This window comes from Phoenix dactylifera, chromosome 7, assembly GCF_051530095.1.
Source record: "Phoenix dactylifera cultivar Ajwa chromosome 7, Ajwa_hap1_PhDact_Kaust_v1.1, whole genome shotgun sequence".
Classification (NCBI taxonomy): domain Eukaryota; kingdom Viridiplantae; phylum Streptophyta; class Magnoliopsida; order Arecales; family Arecaceae; genus Phoenix; species Phoenix dactylifera.
Window position 1 is genome coordinate 5,507,823 of NC_143196.1, and position 23,837 is coordinate 5,531,659.

At 38.6% G+C, this 23,837-nt stretch overlaps 1 protein-coding gene across 2 annotated transcripts; it reads right to left on the bottom strand.

Moving 5' to 3' along the window:
* Positions 1–6,303: 6,303 nt before the first annotated feature.
* Positions 6,304–20,117, bottom strand: LOC103705297 (calcium-transporting ATPase 10, plasma membrane-type). Of its 2 annotated transcripts, XM_026803960.4 has the most exons (9): positions 19,728–20,117; positions 19,560–19,644; positions 19,404–19,467; positions 10,952–11,006; positions 8,894–10,845; positions 8,641–8,799; positions 7,999–8,170; positions 7,607–7,905; positions 6,304–6,926 (listed from the first exon to the last, which is right to left on the bottom strand). In XM_026803960.4, exons 1-9 carry the CDS (start codon positions 19,891–19,893, stop codon positions 6,678–6,680), a joined length of 3,201 nt encoding a protein of 1,066 aa, XP_026659761.3. In that variant the 5' UTR covers positions 19,894–20,117; the 3' UTR covers positions 6,304–6,677. The 2 variants fall into 2 exon arrangements, with proteins under 2 accessions (XP_026659761.3, XP_008787179.2); XM_008788957.6 differs by lacking the exons at positions 19,404–19,467; positions 19,560–19,644; positions 19,728–20,117 and adding an exon at positions 15,269–16,177.
* Between the last annotated feature and the right edge of the window lie 3,720 nt (positions 20,118–23,837).

Sequence of the window (23,837 nt, forward strand, 5' to 3'; positions counted from 1 at the left end):
ATTGTCTTTCCTCCCTAGCAAACTCTCGAATGATCCATGATGAGTTTGAGGGAGGTATTAGAACATGCATGCATGGCTTCAGTATTTGTTTGGTGGTATGTCACCATGGTGGTGGCTATAAATCTTGTGTATGTAGATCATAAGTTATAGCTTGAAATGAATTGCACTGTTAATCTTAAACTTATGGCTCATGTTCTCTAACCTAACATAGTATCAGGGTCAAAGGTCATGAATTCAATTCTATCCAAAGGTCTCGATTTGTTCCCGGTTGAGTCATTCTTAACCCGTTCATATCTTTAGTCATTTTTTTACTCATTGTTAACCTCTTTCCTGATAGCTAAAGCTAGCACGTCATGGTGCCAGTTACTGATACTCCTCTGGAACAGTAGCAGAAAGAGAAGAAGAGGAGGAAAAGAATTTCATTTCATTTCAGTCATCCCAGAATGGAATACAGGGGAGATGCTTATATAGACTGAAAGATGAATCTTCCGGAAGAAAGATCTGTTACAGTTTGTTAAGGGAAACTGATTCAGTTGTTGAATTCCCATGTGAGGAAGATGCTAGAAGGTGTGATGCTTGCTGTGCAGCAGAGGTTGATTTGGATGAGTGCATCTATGAGGCTGGTGACAAACCGGAGGGTTGTAACATCCCCCTGCAAGCTGAAGATTGGTTGGCCAATTTCAGCTTGGAGCAGAGTGCACGATGACGTTGGACAGATAATGACTTTGTAAAGATATCTGCCGGTTGATCATCGGAAGCAATGTGTGACATTCGAAGCTCGCCGGAGTGCACTTTTTCCCGAACGAAGTGATAATCCACTTCGATATGTTTAGTTCTGGCATGAAATATAGGATTTGAGGCAAGGGCGAGAGCAGATATATGGTCACAGTGTATTGGTGTTGGTAGGGATGAAGAGATCTGAAATTCAGAAAGCAAGCGGCGAAGCCAAATGACTTCGGAGGCAGTCACGGCCAGTGCTCTATACTCTGCCTCTGTGGACGATCGAGCTACTGTTGGTTGCTTCTTGGCGAGCCAGGAGATGAGATTAGGGCCTAGATAAACACAGTAGCCAGTGGTCGACTGTCGATCCGTTGAATCTCCTGCCCGGTCAGAGTCAGAGAATGCAGCAAGCTGAAGAGACCCTGGTTGAAAAAACAGAGTTTGTGCTGTTGTTCCCTTGATGTATCGAAGAACTCTCTTAAGTAGTTGAAAGTGAACCTCAAGTGGATTGTGCATAAACTGACACAGGTAATTGACTGCAAAAGATAGATCTGGCCGTGTAACAGTTAGATATTGTAGTGACCCTGCGAGGCTTCTGTAAAGTTCTGGATTAGAGAATGGAGCTGAGTCGAGTGAGGTGACTAAGCTTTTCAGGGGAAGAGGTGAAGCAACTGGTTTGCAATCCGCCATCCCTGCCTTGTTGAGAATTTCGAGAGCATAGGAATGCTGACTGAGAGTGATGCTAGATGCTGTAATGGAGGCCTAGATTCCGAGAAAATGAGACAGCATACCTAGATCTTTCATCTGAAATCTACCTTGCAATTGGAAGAACAACTGTGACATAGCTTCAGGGCAGTTCCCAGTGAGTAGAATATCATCTACATAGATTAAAATGTAGATGGAGATGTTATTCCTATGGAACAGAAATAATGATGGGTCGGCCACACTTGCAGTGAAGCCCTGTTGAAGTAGGAAGCCAGTGAAGGTGGCAAACCATTGCCTAGGTGCTTGCTTAAGACCATAGATTGCTTTGTGAAGTTTGCAGACATAATCGGGATGAAGGGAATCAATAAATCCCTAAGGTTGTTCCATGTAAACAGATTCTTGTAAATCCCCATGTAGAAAGGCATTGGACACATCCAGTTGCCTTATTTTCCACTGCTTTGTGATGGCTATGGCAAGTAGCAGCCTGATCGTTTGAAACTTAGCAACAGGACTGAATGTCTCTGTGTAATCAACTCCAAATTGTTGCTTGAAGCCCTGAGCCATAAGACGTGCTTTATACCTAGCCAGTGATCCATCTGAGTTTCGTTTAAGTATGTATGTCCAGCGACATCCCAGAACTTGTTGGGAAGAAGGTCGTGGAACAAGCTCCCATGTGTGCTGATGGAGCAGTGCATCAAACTCAACAGACATGGCTTTTCTCCACTCTATATTAGTGACAGCTTTGGTGTAACAAGTGGGTTCAGATGAGTCGGACGATGTACTCAGAAGGGAGAAGATTCGTTTTGGCTTTAAGGAGCCGGTTTGCTGTCTGGTAACCATTGGGTGATGGATGGCTGGCAGTGTAGTGGGAGGAGGAGAGGAGGACGGTGGAGAGGGTAGTAATGGGGGAGAATTGACAGGAGATGGATTGACTGGAGTGGCCGATTGTGTGGAATGAGAGAAGGTAAGAGTAGGAGACAAAGATGAAGGAACTAAGCAGGAAATGGGTAGCAGTGGAGGCTGAGTTGAGGTGATAGATTTGGCTAAGAAAAAAGGAAAACAGCTCTCATCAAAGCATACATGTCTAGAGATGATAATGTTGCCAGTTGTTGGGTTGTAACACCGGTACGCTTTATGTTGAGAGGAGTAGCCCACAAAGACGCAAGGAGCTGACCGAGGGGAGAGTTTGCTGGAAGCTTGAGGGCGGAGCCAGGAAAAACAGTGGCAACCAAAAATTTTAAGGGAGTTGTAGTCTGGGGAACGATGGTAAAGAGCTTCAAAAGGTGATATATGTCCAAGAGATGGTGTAGGTAGCCTGTTTATAAGAAAGGTTGCAGTGAGTAAGGCATCTACCCAAAATTTATCAAGTAGAGATGAGTGAAGGAGAAGACATCGAAGAGTTTTAAGAAGATGTCTATGTTTTCTTTCAGCTAACCTGTTCTGTTCAGGAGTATAAGGAGTTGAAAATTGATGAACGATCCCAAGTGAAGAAAAAAGGGATCTGAATTTGCTGTTTGCAAACTCACCTCCTCCATCAGACCTAAACAGTTTAATTGAATGAGGGAGTTGTTTTTCTACAAGAGTCTTGAATGTAAGAAAGGTATTATATACATCTGATTTAAAAGCAATAGGATAAACCCAGGAGAAGCATGTGAAATCATCCACAAACAGAACATAAAAACGAAAACCATTATCATTGCTGAGAGGAGATGGGCCTCAGACGTCAACATGAACAAGTTCCAGTGGATGGTTTGTGGATACAGAGTGGGAACTGAAAGGAAGACGGTGACTCTTAGCTCTGCAGCATGATTCGCAAAGACTGGAAGAGGTGGAAGGCTTGGAAAGTGGAAGACGTCTTGACAAATGAGTGAGCATTGCATCAACTGGGTGTCCCAAGCGATGATGCCATAGAGTGCGAGAGGTAGTAGTTGATGCTAAGTAGGCTTGAGGGGAAGAACACAGCTGAACGAATGTGAAAGGGATTTTGTATAGTCCCTCAGAGCATCATCCTTAAAAGAGAATCTGATTGGTTGTCTTGTCCTTGATAACACAACCATGGGAGTCAAATGTAAGAATACAGTTGTTATCAGAGGCTAACTTATGAACAGAGAGCAGGTTATGAGAGATGTGGGGAGTATGTAGCAATGTGGAAAGATGAAATATGTGAGAGGGAGAGTGAAGAGTACCAGAACCTGTATGACTGATAGAGGTGGAGGAGCCATCGCCCAGAGTGACAGATTCTGAACCGGAGTATGCATGGAGTCGAGTGATGAACCAGGGAGGAGTCCGGTGTCATATGTATGGAGGCGCCACTGTCCATGATCCATTCACCCGGGGACGATCTGGAGGATGATTGAGCTAAATTGGCCCGAGGACGAGAATTTGGCTGTGGAAGACTCTGATAGCTGGTATCCAGTCGAAACCAGCATCAAACTGCAGAATGTCCCCTCTTATGGCAGATCTGACATTCAACAGGAGTTCTGTATCTTTAGCCTGTCCAGAATTGACCCATCCTCCTTGTCGAGCTCGACCGCGTCCCCGATTTGCATAAGAGAACCGTCCACTACCTCATCCTCTGATAGCCATTAAGGCGAAGGAGGAATCAACTGCAGAGGTTTGTTTTTCCTTTGTGTTCATGATGATTTCTTCACTGCACAGGAGAGCATATAGCTCATCCAGTGAAATGGACGAGGACCGGACTCGAATTGCAGTGGCAAATGAGTCGTAAGAGGGAGGTAAACCATTGAGGATGTGAAGAATGATATCTTCTACCTCAGGATTGGATCCAGCCGTTGCCAGTGCATCAACTCTAGAGCGAACTTCATTCAAGAATTGTTGCATTGACAAGTTGTTTTTTCTGATGTTGTGAAGTTCGTTTTTCCATTGAATTATATGAGTTCTGGTAGCTGAATTCAACCTGTTGTCTAGAGTGGACCATATTTGATGACAGTGATCAAGGTTGATCACAAAAGGCAGTAATGGCGAGGAAATGGTAGAATTTAGTGCAGAAGATAGGAATTGGTCTGTAAACGACCAAACATCATATTCCGCCGAGTTGGAAGGAGACGGAATTGATGTTCCAAGCAAAAACCCAAGAAATCCACTTGCCTTGAAGATTCGAATGATCTGGGAACGCTATGTGAGGTAGTTGTCAGCTGCTAGCTGGATTGGAACCAGTGATTGAATCCTGGTAATGAGAAACCTAAGATTTGGAGAGATGGCTGGGTTGGAAAAGCTTTGGGCTGCTTCGTCGGATCTATTTATGGATCCTGGAGACGCCATTTCGTCATCAAGAAGGGTGGGAAGAACTACTTCAAGCTCAATTGATTCTGAGGTCATGAACTCTCTGCAAGGAAGAATGGAAGGAACTTGACCGTCACAGGTTCAGGGACCTGCTCTGATACCATGATAGAATAAGGAAACTGAGAAGTTCACAGCTGAAACATTAGTGAACAGTAACTAGCACGACATGGTGCCAGTTACTGATACTCCTCTGGAACAGTAGCAGAAAGAGAAGAGGAGGAAAAGAATTTCATTTCATTTCAGTCATCCCAGAATGGAATACAGGGGAGATGCTTATATAGACTGAAAGATGAATCTTCCGGAAGGAAGATCTGTTACAGTTTGTTAAGGGAAACTGATTCAGTTGTTGAATTCCCATGTGAGGAAGATGCTAGAAGGTGTGATGCTTGCTGTGCAGCAGAGGTTGATTTGGATGAGTGCATCTGTGAGGCTGGTGACAAACCGGAGGGTTGTAACAGTTCTAAGGCAAAGGTTGGCTTTCTCTTCCACAACAGTATAACATCAAAGCACAATTTTTAAAATAGTTTAAAAAATATTATAAACACATCATTTTAATTTTTCGCGATTTGCACTTATGTCTCAAAAATTTTATTTTTTAAAAAATAGACCGTAAAAGTTACGAATTAGTTGCAATGCAGGGTTGAGAAAATGTATTTTGGCGAGAACTGAAGAAGATCATATGGCGAGAAAATGTTCCTTTTTCTCGTGAAGCCCTCCAAAGTGTATCAGCAACAGCTTTAACACCTGGGTTCTCAAGGATTAGCTTGGATGGTGCAGTAGTATCATAGATGGTTGTCTTTAAACTGGGTGAGATAAAAGAAGTGCTCTTGCACATTGAAAGGGGGAAAATGTCAGGAAAAAAATACATGCAGCAGGCAATTTCAATTTCCATGTCTAACTCGGCCCTGCAACAAAATCTCAACTTCACCTTACCGGATCCAAGATTGCGAAGCCTAATCTCAACTATTTGAGCTCTGATTTTTATTGGTTCCTTTTTAACCAAACATTTATATCAAACATTACATCTGGCATCGCCATTTCCTATGATCGGAATCAGTCCTGGTGCTTCTTGTCTCTGACATTTCATACCATGGTGCCTGACAAGCACTCAGTTTTCATATTATAATGAATCATACAATGAACCAGTTTGATTTGCTTCAATTTGCAATTTGCTTCTGAACTAACAAATTAGTCAACTTCCTGCGCTTCTCTTTCTACTCCAGTATACTCAATTCTCATCTTTTTGTAACGCCACAACAAATCTGCCTTGACATGAAGCACAAACTAAGTCAATGTGTGCCAAAGACATGGCACCACCAAATAAAACATGGTGAATGCCGAATCATGCAAATCAGAATTATCTCTTATTGGTTCATCTCTCAGCTATGACCCTGAAGCGTGAGGACATATGTAAGCATAGAAGTTGAAGTGGTGTGAGGTCAAGCAAATTGTTATACAAAGAGAACAGGGGAATGGAAGTGAGAAAGCACGATAATGAACAGGAGGTCAATTAACAGGATTCTGTCTTTGGTTTCTTTCCAAGCACATACACAATCAGAGAGCAAATCAAGAAAATGCACCAAGAAAAAACAAGGCCTTTTACAAGTTTGAAATTCATCACTTAACAATAGAAAAGAATGTATCTTTTATGGAAATTTGAGCCTTCTTTTTTGAATGGCTGCTCAAAAACCTAGGATTGTTAGCTCTCTAGGCCTAAGTCCAGTACAAAATGAATTCCGATGACATGGTATTTCATAAGAAATCGTTAAGACAAGCTCCAAAATATGAGCAGATTATTTTCTTTGTTTTCATGGCCTTTCTACATGGCTTGCTTCATAATCATCTCTACTACCCCAGTCATGGAAAAGGCCATAGAGCTAGTTATCTGAAAAGGCCTTGAAAGCATGAAAACACTTCGCAGGCACCAGTTTTTTGTCATTGTCGATCTTTCACTTGGATCCCACAGGAATCGTTTTGATGGCAGCAGCAATAGGCATGCCAAGAAAACCGATGAACACAGTAAAAAGCCACTGCTTGAATGTAAGTGGAGTTGTGCTGGCAAAATCCCCAAGGAATTGAACGATAACAAATTGGAAGATAATGGTGCTAGTAATGACAGCCAAAAACACATAGTTCTCCAAGATGCCATGAAACACATCTATTTTCTCCATCTCTCTAGAGCTAATCTCATTGAAAACCTGCACAAGAAGCTCTAGAAATCAGTGTAGTTTAAGTGTCTTTGTTTAATCCATCAAGAACCACTTGCCAGCCATTACTAGCTAAATGCATGTACTGATATAATAATATGAATATATTCTTTAAGTTAATGGCAAACATATAAGATGATGCACATAGTATCTTCCAGTCAGGTCAACAACTCAGCTATTCTCATGTCCATCCAGACCGTGTTTAAGTTTCCAGTAATGTAATTATGATGAGGTATATTATTTAGGGCAAAAGCTAAAGGAATAGTTTATCAAATAGACTTTAAGATTCATTATCTAGTCTAAGGTGAATACCGTATTAAATGTGTTTATTTGGTCCATCCAAACCGTGTTCAAGTTTCAAGTGATGTAATTATGATGAGGTATATTTTTTAGGGTAATAGCAAAAAAGAATAGTTTATCAAATAGACTTTAAGATTCATAATCTAGTCTAAGGTGAATAATGTATCAATTTGTGTTTATTTGGTTTAAACACTGTTACATGGAACTTTGATAAGAGAAAATAAATTCTATGTTGGATTTCATGAGCAAGGTTCTAAGCATATGGATCATATCTTTTGCTCACTATTCAACATAATTTGGAGAAACTGATAGACCTAAAACCAAAAAGATGAGAAAAGTTCCAAAGAAAAACCGCAGATGTCATGATTTACCTGACAAAAGACAAAGGAATTGAAAATAAGCGTATTAAGAATAAGATCAGAATCAGGGCCCTCAAGTTGAAATAGCCCTTTTCCTTCTGTCTGGAGATACCATATTACGATAAATTGATAGAAGGCTTGTCCCAGGATATTTCTCCACATTATGTTGCTGATAAAATTTCCATTCCTTCCTACAGGAGCTCTTTTCATCAAGCCCTCATTAGGTGGCTCAGTTGCTAATGCAAGAGCTCCAAGTGTATCCATAATCATGTTGACCCAAAGCAGTTGAACGGCGGTTAAAGGAGCATTTCCTATAACGAGATATAGCAAGATCAAAAATAACTATGAGGATTAATTCAAAGCATGTGAATACTCAATAACTTTTTAACAGAGGTATTATCTACCTGTTAGGCAGGCTGAGGAGAAATTAACAACGAGAGCGACCACATTAACAGTCAACTGGAACTGCACAAACTTTTGAATATTTATGTACACAGAACGTCCCCATCTTGCCACAGTTACAATGGTTGAAAAGTTGTCATCAAGAATAATGACATCAGCACTCTCTTTTGCCACCTGCATATGAGAATACGGTTGAAAACATGTGGATGACAAGGCTCAGTAGAATCCTCCTAAACAAGTGCACTAAAAGATGCGAGAATTTACTGCATAAATGAGAATTTTGCTTCATTAGTAGCAAAGCTAATTACTGAAAAAGTTGAACCACTGGAAAGCAAATTTTATACATGAAGGGACAATATTCAATATTCATGAGGAACATTTTCAAAGCATCAGCAGTATCATGCCCCTAGTTCAAGCCATGGTTTGAAAATGGCGAGTGCTAAAATAATTGAAAGGCATGTAAGGATGCAAAAGTGAGTTCCTAGCATGTAATAGATAATTTACAAGGTATATGTGATTCAAAGAAGACAATTATGTAAATAATAGCCGAATAACTGGCGCATTTTCACTCTTCTGGCTGTAACAGATAAAGAAGCTTCCATGCGGGATATATAACAGCAAAACCAAAAAGGGAGGAAAAATACCTCAGTTCCTGCAATACCCATAGCAAGTCCAATATCTGCCTCGTGAAGTGCTGGAGCATCATTTGTGCCATCACCAGTCACAGCAACAACTTCATTAAGTATGGTGCGCAGGTGTTTTACCAAGGTATGTTTGTCTAATGGTGAAGATCTAGCCATTACCTGGTAAATTAAAATATTAGAAAGTCGATGAGGACTAATTAACTAACAAAAAATATAGTATATAGATTATTATGCAAATAAAAGAAACTGAAACCTGAAGTTTTGGAATCAAATCATTCATTTCCTCTGGAGTCTTATTTCTGAACTCTGGACCTTCAATAGCTATTCCGTCAGCAGTAAGAATACCACATTCCCGAGCAATCGCCTTTGCTGTGTTTATGTTATCTCCGGTAACCATTCTCACAGTTATTCCAGCAGACCTGCAGATTGCAACTGACTCCTTCACGCCTGGACGGACAGGATCTTTAATACCCACAATTCCAATACAAGTATAACCTTTAACTGGAATTTGATCCTCAGCTGAAAAATTATTTGCAATTTCTGTACAGGCAAGGCACAATGTACGAAGAGCTTCACTGGCAAAACTTTCGATTATATTATTGAGATGACGGACTGCTGCTTCATCAAGGGGAACAGCATTACCTGCAGGATCTAAAACTTTATCACAAGCAGCCAATATAATTTCTGAAGCACCTTTAGAATGGGCACGGAGTTCTCCTCTAGGAAGTTGGATAACCACCCCCATTCTCTTCTTTGTGGAATTGAAAGGTTCCACTTTTACCAGTTTAGTTTCTTGGCGCACTGCCTGAAAATCTCCTCCAAGTGATAAGGCAAACTCCAACAAAGCAGTCTCAGTTGGTGTTCCAAGAATTTCGAGCTTCCCATCTTGGTTGATCACAACTTCTCCACCGGTGTTATTGAAAATAGACTGCAGAAGAATTTTCACTACAACATCTGGAAGTTGGGAGCCCATACTGCTCACCATCTCAGGATTTCTTACTTCTTTAATATCTCCACAAATACAAGCCTTCACAACAGTCATGTGATTGGTTGTCAGTGTACCTGTCTTATCACTGCAGATGGATGTTGCTGAGCCCATAGTTTCACAAGCAGCAAGATGCCGCACCAGTGCTTTATCATTCATCATCTTCTTCATGGCAAAAGCAAGGCTCAAGGTCACAGCTAAGGGCAGCCCTTCAGGAACTGCGACAACAACTATCGTCACAGCAATGGCAAAAAAGTCCAACAACTCCAATGCATCATCTCCTGACCAGCTCAAGTATGAACCATCTAGAATTTTGTGGCTAATTAGGCCCTTTGCAAGCACTGCAAATGTCACAACTGCAAAGAAAAGACCAATTTTCCCAATGATAGTTGCCACTCCATTCAGTTTGACCTGCAATGGAGTTTCATCATCTCCTCCTTCACTAAGCGTGGCCATCAGCTTACCCCATTGGGTTCTCATACCAACAGTTGTTACCAACATTATACATGATCCATCTTGGACCTTAGTTCCAGACAAAAGAAAAGGATTTTCTTTATTTACAACGACAGGTTCGCTCTCTCCTGTTAAACTGGATTCATCAATCAATACAGAGAATCCAGAGACAAACAAACCATCAGCAGGGACTTGATCTCCAATTGATAAATGCACAATGTCACCTGGAAGAAGATCGTATATCGACATCTTCTGTCTGAATCCATCCCGTGTAACTTGTATGGATATCTTCTTCTTCTCCTTATCCAAATCCTTGAACTGTAAAGATTGCCGGTAATCACTTGTTGCAGTGACAAAGACAACTAGAAGAATGCTTGCAGCAATACCAAGGCCATCATGGGCACCTTTTGGCCATCCTTCTGTGGAAATGCCAACAATTAGAGATACAAAGGCACAGACAGCAAGAATAATAAGAGTCATGTCCTGAAGTGCTTCCCATACAAATACCCAAAAACTTCGAACTGGGATTTCAGTAAATTTATTTATTCCATAAATCTCTTGCCTGCATTTCAGCCTATCCTCAGAAGCAACAAGTCCATTAGTTGTTGATGTACAAAGCTTATTTGCAATACCATCTATACCACCATGCACTTTTAATTTCTTCACATCATGGCCTTCAACAATTGAACCCAATTCATCAGCACAAATTTGAAAGCCTGCTGCCTTGACTTCTTCAGGTACAGTGTACTCACTATGTAATGTGATACCTAAACACATTTGCCGATGTCAAACTTACAGAGACTTCTATATGAAGCTAAGAAAATATGACACAGTCAGCTTGAAGACTAGAACTTGAGAGAAATTGCAATTTACCATGTATAAACTGAAGTGCCGCTTTTGAAACCAAAACAGCGACCCGCAACTTCTCCTGAACAACACCATATTTCTATGTCAGTATATGCCAAAGGTAAGAACTACCACTAATTCATACAATAACAAGTGTGCTAGGCTGCTAGTGATCTACTCGGAAAGTAGCATCATAGTAGTTACTCGAGATAGATCCCTTGTGGATACTGACAGTGAATGGTGCAGGAGTAAAGCATATCCTGTGCTAATTAGGGCTAATGACGCTGCAATTTTTGAATAAAGATGGATGATGGGAATTAGGGTTTGAGTTTTATTGATTTTTTACATCTGAAGTTGAAGTCAGGTCCTTTGAGTGCTGGGAGAAACAAATTAAATATATTTGGCTTCATATCAAGACTTCAAAGGGTTGAAAATATGGTAAATGTTAACCAAAAATAATGGTTTAATGTGATTGAGAGTTTAACCAGAAAATTTTAATGGTTTAAAGGGATTGAGAGTTTAACCAGAAAATTTGAGGTATCAAAAAATATAACCAAGGTAAAAGATCATGAGAAGTAAAACTAAAGTATTTGTGAATCATTTTAGTTTCACACAACTTATATAAAACTCTAAAACTAATCCTAGAATCAACCATAATAGAAGAGGCATTTTGGTAACCAAAATTCATAGAATACAGATGAGATGCTCTGATTGCTTGCTAAACCTTTATTGCAACGATATAACTTCTTTTATCAGCAGGGGTATGCATGCTGACCTTTTTTCCATTCGCAGTATCAAATGAATGCATAAAAGGAATGTTGGAATCCTTTCTGGTTCAGCTTTCACATTGGGAGGTTCATTAGCCTTCAAACACTTGAGAGTAGCATGACAACTCAACATTCCAAATTATATCGTACCTTTTGAGTTCATGATCATACTCATACTCCCATGACATAAAGATGGTAAATTTGTTGCTTTTGTGTGAATTACATGATATATGAAGAAACTAGGTGACAATATCCTCCTCACATCACGATAATGATGTAAAAGGTCCTAAGTTCAGCAAGCAATTTTGACTTGAACATGTACAACAACTTGATCTGCAAGTGCTTGCAAGCTTCTTCTCCTCGTTCTGAATAATTCATCCCATCTAAGTAGTTAAGCTCTCATGTTGCTAATTTCTTGTTCAAGTTAATAAACACTTCAACATATGTTTATCTCCAAGTTTATTATTGAAGTTCTTATCACTTCCTGTGGCCATGACCAAAGCCCAAACCTAAGCTTTTAAATCAAAACTAAAGCAGGAATAGAACTTACATGTGCAATTAAAGTATAAAATGTTTAATTATTTGGCTAAGATGAAGGCCAAGGGATGGTTCTACAGATTCTATAATTTGGATGCTAAAAATTTGTGAATTTCTGATTTCCGGATAAGTACAGTAATAATGAGCATGAAAGCTGTTGTCAGAAATTTGGAAATATAGCGTAAAACATAATGGCATAGTTAGAAACAAAGTATGTTGTACCGGTACCTGTAGGTGTACCGGTCGCCTACCGGACCGGTACAGTACCAATTTGGACTGGTTTATACCGGTACCGAATTGGCTAACAGCAAACAGCACGCACGGCACGCTGTGGCCACTCTTGCCACTCGGTGGCATTTAATGCCACTGTGGCATTGTGGCAAATGCTGCAAAGTGGCATTAAAGCCACTCTATGGGATTAAATGCCACTCTTTGGCGAACCGGATGCCACAGAGTAGCATTAAATGCGATTCTGTGGCGCACTGTGAAATGCCACTCTGTAGCATCCAGTTCGCAGGCTGAACCGGACGGAACCGATCCACGCTCTTGTACCGGCCGGCTCAGGCCAATACGGGCTCTGTACCACTCGATTTTGGCCTCATTGAGGCCGAAACCATTTTTCACTACGGAACCGGACCGGTCCGATATGGGCTGAACCAGCTGATACAGGCCGGTTCAGCATACCATGGTTAGAAAGATGTGCTACATCATAATGAAGAGTTACAAGCACCATAGATAAATTGCCTGTCTCAATTTGAAGAGAGGCATTCCGTACCTCTTGCTATTTGATTAACAGGTTTTGATCAAATTCTCTAGACACATTCCAAAAGGATGAGTTTTAAGTTGTATGAGAAAGTACCATCATGCATTTATCTAGGGTATGTTGATGAGAAATCTATACGTACTACTGAAAATAAGAACTTTGCTAAGATAATTTTCTTTCTTGATGAGCAAAATGTGAAAAACTCAAAGAAGTCTAACGAAAACCACATGATGAACTATCAAGTGCAGTTAAGGATCTTCACAAGTTGTGCAGAAAAATGATTGGCAAGGAGTGCAGGAAGAAGGAATGAAGCACATGATGTAGGTGAACCAACATTGAGAATACGTAGCTTGAGGAACTATTTGTTGGAGAAAACTCACTTATAGATCAGTCAAGGATATCTTAGAGACAATTTAAGCTTTTTGTAGCTACTTTCCTATTAAATAACCAGCTCACAGATGCATCTGAACTAGAAAGCCCCAAGTAAGCCAGGCTGATGAACAAAAAAAATATACCAAAAAAAAAACACATGAAAGAAGGAGATAGAGACTAACATGGAAATCACAAAACATAACCTGGTTAAATAGTCGGATGGTAAGAAAGTTCTTACTAGAAGGTAACTTAAATTGTTGAATGAACAAAAGAGCTTGCTACGAAGTAATAGAATATGACTTTCTGACCTATAATGAGAGTGCCAACTTGTTGAGTACTATCAAGCTTGACCAAAGCATGTATGGCAAAATTGAACAACTGTGGGAAGTTTGGAGGAAAATATATAATGAATCGTCCAAAAAATTTCAAATCAAAGGCGCCCTAATTATCTGAAAGTCAGAACCAAGTGAATATAGTATTCATGGTATGGTAGATTCTATACAAACCTACAGCAAACACTGAGAAATGGTCCAATAGTTTTGACTTCATGCTGTTGGTAAAGAGAAATTTGTTAGTCGTTATAATACATTAGTTATAAAGAGAAATATGTTGGTCATTATAATACATCTGTTAAATTTCCCAACGGATTTCCTTGGTCACTTGTTTATAAGACACTTAGAGTTCGAATTGTTCAATATGAACAATGCAAAATCCATCAGATGTCATCTTATTTATCATTGCAAGTCCCTTTTTCTTTTCCTTTATGAGGTGTAGAAACCCAACCACTCTAAGAACAATACAACTCACTGCATCAGCCTGTAACATGGGAACCAGCTCAGGATGTCAGGATGTAAGCCCTTGAACCACTGGAAACTGAATACCAAGTCGGTGTCAAATAAACTAATTCAAGTAAAGGAAAAGGTGTTCCCCGAAATCATAAGCCGCTGTGGTTACAAGACTGGAAATGGCACACGTTTCAGTTTTATTAGTAGATTTTTCACCAATTTGGTAAGGAACATTTGACAACGACGAGATTTTTTTGATATCTAACAGATCCTTTTAGGTGTCCAAATCAAACTGGTAATACACATACAGATATGGCTGAAGATGTTAAGTGGGAAACATTTACTTTGGTTTTTCATCTTTTTCTGCAGGATAGATCTGTCTTGGGAGTGCAATTGCAAACTGTCAAGCATGTTTTTAAGCTTGCAAGAAGAATTTGTGGAGGAGATCTTTAACTTGGTTTGCTATGAGGATAATATTTCATCATGATAATCAAAGCATTCACTTGTGCAAGAGTTTACATTTTCACCTGTTGATTGCAACACCTTAATATAGAAAGTAACATACAGACCCAGGGGGAGAGGCATAAATGGGAATGCAGGGCCTTAGAATTGTTCAGTACAATAGGATGAGAGAGAGAAAAGAAAACTAGGGAAGAGATAGAATGCAAGGTAAAATGAGTTAGGAAAAAGACAGCAAGGCAACATTTGGTCGAAGGGATAACTTTCGGAGGGCTATTCCTTCTAATGTTAAAGGGATAGGCTATTCCTTGGAATAGCAATTCCTTGCTTTTGGCTGAAGAGATAATTCGTAAGTAAGTGCATCAGTTTTCACAATGATATGTATTTTATAAAAGGACAAAATCGCTCCATCTCATACGACTCCCAACCTTCCAAAATGAGAGACTACTTCAATCTGCCAATTTGTTCTCATTGTCTTGATGCATTCATGGAACAATGTAACCATAAATGGGATCGAGTTCCAAACCAGTATCTAAGATTGAACTATTAATTCTCCCAACAATATCTAGCAAATGAAGTACTAAACATTTCATGGCAAATTCACCAACCTAACCAACCAAAACCAGACAAATTCAGCACAGGGCACGGGCAGGATTCGAACCTTGTTGGTTTTCTTCATGGCGGCCGCCTCGTAGCGCTTCGAGAGGTTGGCGGTGAAGCGGAACCGGCGCTTCGGGTTCTTGACAACGCCGCAGAGCTTCCGCCATCGCTCGAGGGTCTCGGCCGACGAGTTCTTGGACTTCACCCCACCAAAGTTCTGGTTCAGATAGCTCTCCATTTCTGCTCTCCCTTCCCAAAATCCAATCTTTCTTGCCCCCCTCTACCTCCGGGGCCTTGTTAGGCTCTTGTAGACGGCTTGGAAGAGCTCTCTCTCTTTTCAAGAGGGTTCCAAGAAAGATAGGCAAAGCGCGTGGAATGGCAGCAAAATGGCTTCTTGGCAGAAACTTCCATGCGGATGCTTCAATTTGCTGTCGCTCAAGGAGTTGATGGGAAGCGGAAAATGAGAAGCCTCACGGCATGTGGTTGGAAAGAGGAGAGAAAAGGAGGAAACTTTGGAACGGCGAGAGCCGAGGAGAGAGAGGAAGGAGGAAGGAGGAATGGGATCCGAAATAAGTTGAGAGGAAGGATTGGTGGCAAAGTTTCCTTGGGTTTTGGGAACAGACCGGAAAATTTGGGGTTCAAAACTGACCGTTAGGAGGAAGAAGGTAAAAAAAAAAAAAAAAGCAAGAAAAAGGACATGCATTATTTTTAGCTTCCAGCGATAGTGTCTGCAAACTTTCTCGGTCTTTGCAAATCGTCCTTTAATTGCCGTGAGAGCGTGTGGCTTTTTTCCCGCATGCTTCCATTGCCCCTTCTTAGTGAGTCCTTTTTACACCATGACCATGTCGTGTAGGCCTTCCCGTCATCCCATGGAAGTAGTGGGATTGGTTTCCTTTTATTTTTTTTGTACGAGTTGTAAGTGAATCGAAAGTAACAGGCAATTATACTATTGTATATTGTGTTGCCGTCGGATCAAGGCCGGAATACAGTTAGGATAACTTTGAGATCGGTAGGAATCGAAATGAACCGGCTGACTGAGATGTGGATAGCTGATCTTCTTCGAGAATGGTTTACAAAAAATCTATTTGCCGGAGAGTTTCCGACGGAGAACCCTCTGATACGTAAGTTAGGATAGAAAAAAAGCAATATGAAAAGAAAAGATTTCAGCATAGTTGAATGATATTGCATACCTGAGATCCTTCGGGTTGTCCCTTTATATGTAGAATAGCCAATAGTACGAATACGGTGTAGGCATCATTCTATGTGGGCAGCATGCGGCATTTACTGTGCATCGAATGCAGAGCTGCCATAATTGTAAGTGGCTGAAACTGTTAGTTCCTATCGGCTCTTGCTGATTGGCTCCTCAGCTGATCGGCTCCTCAGCTAATTGGCTCCTCAGTTGGGGCCAACATTGTTTACCTCGATTTATACTGAGGTCAAGAATGTCGGTTTGGTTAGAGATTGAGGTGCCCAATATTTTCACCATCATTTTGGACTCATGGGAGCAAGATATTTTATATTGGTTTAGCCAAAGACGCTAGTTCACAATGCCTTTTATATCAACCAAACCTCTCTCATTGAAAAACTAGGAATTTTGAATGCGATTCTTGAATGGTATATCTCTAAAATACTGGATCTAAATACCTATAGCATATATGAGTCCCACCTTTCTCTTTAAAAAAAAAAAAAATAGAAACAAAAAAAGTCTATCATATCCCTATAGCATATATGAGTCCCACCTTTCTCTTTTTCGATATTAATAGGCTAAACATGACAACACTCCTAAATCTCCATAATCTGGATAAAGGCAGGAATCGATCCTAAACACTACATTTGTACATTCGTTAAGATACTTACAAGACTCCTAAATCTCCATAATCTGGGTAAAGGCAGGAAATGATCGTAAACACTACATATGTACAATAGTTAAGATACTTGCAAGCAGGTTAGCTTGCACCTTCAAATCAAGTATATTGTTGTTTGCCAACCAAAATCGTCTGCGTTATTGATAACTGGATTATGAACAGATTAGAATAGAATTAGGACTAATTAATGCTAGTCATATATGTACAAGTAGGGCTTTATATAGGCGGTGAGATCGCTAACAGTTGTAGCTGAAACAATTTTAGTTTTTATTCAGATTGAGTGCACAGCAAATCAGCAATTATAAATGCTTCCAAACGAAAGTTTAAATTCTAGGATTTAATTTAACAGTTCATATTTCTACATAATAATAGCCTGCTTTAAAGTGGTTAAAATAACAGTTCAAGCAAAGGTATAGCCAACATTCATAAAGGAGACAACATCCTCAACAAAGACTCTGTGAGAGATTCAGTTATGAAAGTATAACCTATTACAGTTACATGTTGCTACCTCTTTATTCTTCGTTACAACTCTATTTCTTTCCACTTTCTGGCTTATCTGAGGATTTTTGAAGTATAAGATATTTTCTTATCATAAATTAAAGTATGGTAACAAATCCAATAGCAAGAGCACTTTGCCAGCCGTTGTCACGCATTTAAACTTCCACATTAAAGTATAAAAGTCGTTTACTAAATTTGCCAGTGTTTGGATGATCTTTTCTAGTGTTGCTTTAAAATATAAATTAAAAAAAAAAATTAGTGGTTAAGCTTCCCTTATTGATGCTATAAAGTAGTGTCAAAAGATCACCAAACTTGATGTAGATCATTTTGGCTATACTATAGGTTGGGTTGAACAGGATTCAAAAGCAAAATCCGCTATATCAAAAAGACGAACCACAAGCCAAATTTCTAAAGGCCATAACTTGATCATACAATATCCGATTAAGATGATCTTTTGTTTTGAAATCGGATAACTTTTTGAAACCTATGACATAGTGTTATCCTTAAAAAGAGTTGTGCCTACAATGATCAAGCTTAAATTCCATTATTTGGATCCTAAAATGGGTCAACCAAACCGAAAGTTTGCTTTTTGGGAAAAACTTTAACCGGATTTAACTCTCAATCCTAAAAGAATTTGGCAAAATGACAGAAAAAAAAGTTCATGTAAGAATCGGGATCTATCTCCTATAGAATTTTAATTTTTTTCCAATTTATTTTTACTATGTATGTCCATTTAGGAAAGTGAGTTTATTTTTCTAAACTTCTTTTAAGAGATTCGAGTTAAGCAGGTTGAGAAAAAATTTTCTTCCTCCCAATGGGATAAAAAATTTAGCTATCTCTTTATGACTAAAAAAATATTAATTGATAATCAAATATAAAATTATTGGTAAGTTTTAAATAAAAGTAAATAATACCAACCTAAACATACATTTTCATCCAAAAGCTTTTTAATATAATTTAAGATAATAAACATTCTTAAGCTAACAAACTCTACTTTTAGATAATACATACTGCTATGTTTGAAAATTTTAATGAAGAACCAAACAAAAAATATTTATATATAATTGAGGCTACTTGAATGAACAAATAGGAATAAATAGCCGTTGGGGTTCCAGGTTTAATTGTTGCTCCAAGCACAGTCTATTGAAGTATTAATTGGGTCGGGTTTGGATTCGAGCAACAAATATATACACTGGATTCTGGTCGGGTGGGAATCGAGCCTAGGTATCCATTGAGCATCAAACAATGTAGATAGAGACTTAATCAATTCATGTTTTTTTTTTTTTCAATGAAACATCCAATACATGGTAGGAAGATGAAATTATGAACAACTCCACCCTGTGCAACCTTCGTCCAACCCTTAGAAACCAATATATTATCAGAAATACGTGGCGTTCTCCCTCCCTCTCCTCCCTAACGGATCATTGTATGGGAAAATAGGGAGGGAGGAGTGTGGGACCCAGAGGACGAGGTATCTGCGTCCAGATGTGTCTCGGTCACAACAATTATCCTGGAGCACCAAAGAGCCAATGGTATCTAATGTGCATGCAAGTTGGCACTTGAAGCTTATCATGAAGGAGATGGGAGAAAATAGAAGAAGGACCACCACGCATTTACTAGAAAGGCTTTCTGTAGTTCCTGGGATTCTCTTTCTTTTGAGATAGTATTACTTATGGATTAATTGAAGTTTTTTTTTTTTTTTTTTGGTCTTAGGCGATTCAGCTCTCATCTCATCCTAAAGAAAAAATCACATTCTTTCATAGCACATAAAAAAGAAAAAGAAAAGAAGAGAAAAAAACATTTTAGGAAGGTGGAAGAAGAAGAAGAGGATACCTTTCTCTTGGTTTGCTGCACTAGAGGAGAAGTCCATGGTTTTCGATTGTTGTGAAGCGGAAACCTACAGTATGCAACACCAAAAGAAAAGATGCATTAGATTTCTTGAAGGTTGACACATGGAAGAAGATTTGGGGAAGAAGAAGAAGAAAACACCTTCCTCTTGATAATTTGTTGTCGAGGAGAAGCTGGAACTCTCTTCTGCTATTCTTTATTTGTTGCTGTGTGAGACTTAAATCAGCTGGAGGGGAAAGAAATTTTTTTTAAAAAAAAAAGTACAGTAAAAAGAAAATAAAAAAGGATAAGAAGGGTCCACTTTTTCACCCAAAAATCTTTTTTGCTTGCCGTGGATGAGAAACTCAGAGCTTTTCCTCCCCTCTTGTGATGTGGTGGAGAAACTTAACATCCATAATTTCTCTCGGTTTATTGTATTGGAGGAGAAACAGAATGCTTTATTGTAACTTCGACTGCCATGGAGGAGAAACCGCATCTTTCCTTTTCTTGTTGTTTCTTGTGGAAGAGAAACCCGTCTCTACCTCCTCTCCGTTTTCTATGAAGGAATAGTTTAAACGTCACCGAACAATACATGCTATTTTCCTTCTATAAGATTTAGAAGTGTTAGGAAAGATAAATTGAGGAGAGAACATGGTCAGGATATGTTGATTTAATGGAGAGCACACACGGTCATGAGATGAAGACCACCATCCTATGGATGGGGAAGATCCTGCATGTAGGTGAAGTTGTCAAGATGGTTGCGGAGATTATTTTTTTTGGTGAAATTGATTTATTATATCAATCCAAAAAATACATTTATGAGCATGAGAAAATAAAATATATAAAAATTAAGAAAGGATATATATCCTAAACATTCAAAATGTGGATTCCATATAATTAACAGCATATATGATGTCATCCAGTAGCATTGATAGCTTCTCTACAAACAAATTTTATAATAAAAGAATGAAGAGCTACTACTATTCTCCAACAATCTTGATGCAAAAGATGGTTAATGATGCCTGAAGTAGTCTAACCAGAAAGCTACCTAATAACTATCAAGAAGTCTCATTCTAGTATAATGTGTGAAGCTTTTAATATTTTTGTGGCGTATGCCATAACTTTAGTACGAGAATTTTTTGTTTCATAATACAGCACTACAACCACAATCTCTTTATTTTGATTTATATTTGTATTTTTGTTTTTATTGAAGCTATTGCCAAGTTATAAGCTAGGTTTATTATAAAAGTCGTTGGAAGGATGGAAACCACCAGCCAGTTATTGGTAGGAGTGGACAATTCCCCTTAAATGATGATGGATAGATGTTGAAGGAAGGAATCCAGTGGTTGTCTTAAACTTTTTTTATCTTTTTTTTTTGGATAGATTAAGAAATGGCCATATTAGATCAAAGAGACAAAATATGGAATTACTTCACATATAGAGTTGCACCCATTATATATGGAAGATAGGTTAAATTTGGCGTGAGATGCATGTGAAAAGAAACATGGATGATTGTAATATCTCTATTTGATTAAAGAGAATTTTTCATTTATACTTTTGTTTAATTAATAAAGAGAGAAGAGAGAGAGTTTACTAAGATCACATAAAATGTTAATCTATGGAAAATTCTATACCTTGGAGATTTCACTACCTCGATCATCTTATTTAAGATTATGCCATTTTTTCTCATGGAATATTGATCTAGTTTGTTTCTAAGAAAAATATGTGACAGAACTGAATGTTCACAATTGATGTTGTCATAAAAAATCTGCTGCATAAAGCAATACAAATTGGCATGCCTAGAGTTGGATAGCTGATCATATGTATATCCCAAGATGAAAATTTTTATGATCAAAGCATGTGGCAAATTACTATTGGTTGTGCAACTTGGACCCCCGGCCAATACTTGTAGATGGTTGTTTCAAATAGAAATTGAATCTTACTGATGTAATTGTTTGGTCTATCAAAATATATCAAGCACAAAATGAATATTTTGAAAAATATTATTTTTGCAAATATATTTAGGTTGATATGGGATTAGACTCAGACGTTGAGATTAGTGCAAGCAGTATTACCTATTTCATTAATTTGTTTGTATTCTATCAACTTTAGGCAGATGCACATCCTTCGAGCTTTCCCAATTGCCTACTTTGGGCAGATGAATGGTCATACCCATCCATTTAGCAGCAAAAGGTTCTAATTCGAGTCTTTAATAATATATTTTCAATGATTTAGGTATAAATAATTATAATATTATAAATGCCCCTTCTTTTATCTCAAAATTAAACACCGGCACAGCACACTTAGAAAGACCAAAAAAGAAAATATTTATTTTATTTATTTTTGAAAATGTTGACTTAGCTAGCTATTTTAATTTTTTAGAAATGCCACTAGGCTTCCCATCGAGGTTGTAATGTTAAACCGAGAATAAAATGCCAACTTTCAGCTTGTTGGTTGCTTTTAAACTTTAAACCATGGTTAAAATCATTCCTGGAACAATATTGAGGGAGACTGCCGGAAATGTAGAAAGATACCTTGGTGACATTGGTTAACATGATTGCCTTGTTTGTAAAGTAACAATGTTTCTCCTCTTTTCTAGGTATACAATAGAATTGATTAAAATTTTGAATTGTGGATATCTTTTCATATTATGTTTCACAAAACCCACTAACAATCACTATGGACCATGCATAGAACTCATGATCATATTTTTATCATTACTTCTTTACATATAATTAAACTTTATCTGAATGATGCAAGGATGGAAAATCTAAGGATGAGTCTCAGTGTAATGGTAAAGTTGCTCCAGATAGTGTAATAGTAAGGTTGCTCTATTGTGATCTGGAGGTTATAATTTCGAGATATGAAAACACATCTAACTCTTTTCAAGCCTTGCCAGGGCAAAAACAATGTGTAATGAAAAATTCTCTCTTCCCCTAATGCTGGCCCACAACTTAGACTATTAGCCACCTTAACACCAATTGTTTGCACCATTTGACAGGAGGCAATTTTCATGTGCATGAAACGAGTGCCGAATAGCACATTTCCATTAGGGACATAGGTATAAACTTATACTAGCTAGAAAATAAAGCATGTTGCCTAATTTTAGAAAGTCTGATCCCTTGATAGAATCTTGAACTTTTAATTAAATTTTAATACTTCATTAATACAACTATCTTTATAGTTTAGGAACGCCTTGGTGGCATCGACTGATTAGATCCACTTGTGTTTGACTGTATGTATCTCTTATGAAACTGCAAGCAATGCAAATAGGATCCTTTTTGTCTCTCAAGCTTTTTTATTATTATTATTTTTAGAAGAACAGGGAGGGGCTTCTTCTCGTCTACATATTTTGCACTGCAGAGATTGGTACACCATTTGGCTGGTCGCCACGTTGCCGATGTTAGAGATGGACAATTGTCACCCATGTTTGTACCATACCAAACAAGGCAAGTTGAGATATTTGCTAAGCCATCCATCTCTATAAGTCACCTATCCAAACATGCACATGACCATGGTGCAAGACACCTAGTGCATAAGACTCCTTTATAGTGCAAAACTAGAAAAGACTTCAAACAAATAAAAGTTAATGATGGCATATGATGACATGACTAGATCTGTTTATGCACCGAGCCAAGTTGGGCTCAGATCGGGCTTTACCTAATGATCAATACAATTATTTAGGCCTGGCCCATCTTTCCCTTCAAGCCTACCTTGCAAGCCCAAGCCCTCAAGCCCTTACTCAGGCTCGAAGCTTTGGGCTAAATCTGAGACTTTATCTCTTTTTAAAAAAATTCCCAAAATGCTTTAAAATATTTTTAAAAATATTAAATATAAAATATATATCATATTTATTATCTCATTTAGTTGACATATCAATAATAATTATCAATTAAGTGTAAAAATCTATAAAATATAAATAAACAACATAAGAAAAATAATCTTGAAGTCTGAGCTTCGCCCATTTATTAAACAGGCATATTTTCTAGGCGAAGCCGGGGCCAGCCCATTAGGCATAAAATTTTTGCCCAATCCTGCCCAAAAGGCTTGGGCGTGAGCGGCCGGGCAGGCCACTAGCCCGTGAACAAGTCTTGATGGGATAAAAATTAACTTGTTCGCATACAAGAATGCTCGCATTCACTTATCATCTATTCCATGCACACTAGCATACACCTAAGCGGCAAAAGTTGTGAATGTAGGGCCAAAACTGCTAGTCCCTTGAAAATCCAAATGCTGTGAGGCATGCTCCTACAGCTATTGGGTGGTCCCCCAAACAACTGACCCCATTGAAGGGCACTATGTGGGACTATTTATTCACACCAAGGTATTGCTTCACGCAATCTTAGCCAACCTAAATGTTGAAATATTTGAAGAAGAAAAGAGAAAAAAATAGTGATTTTATTTTCCTGTTTCATCGCATTCGATATATCTCAAAACTTA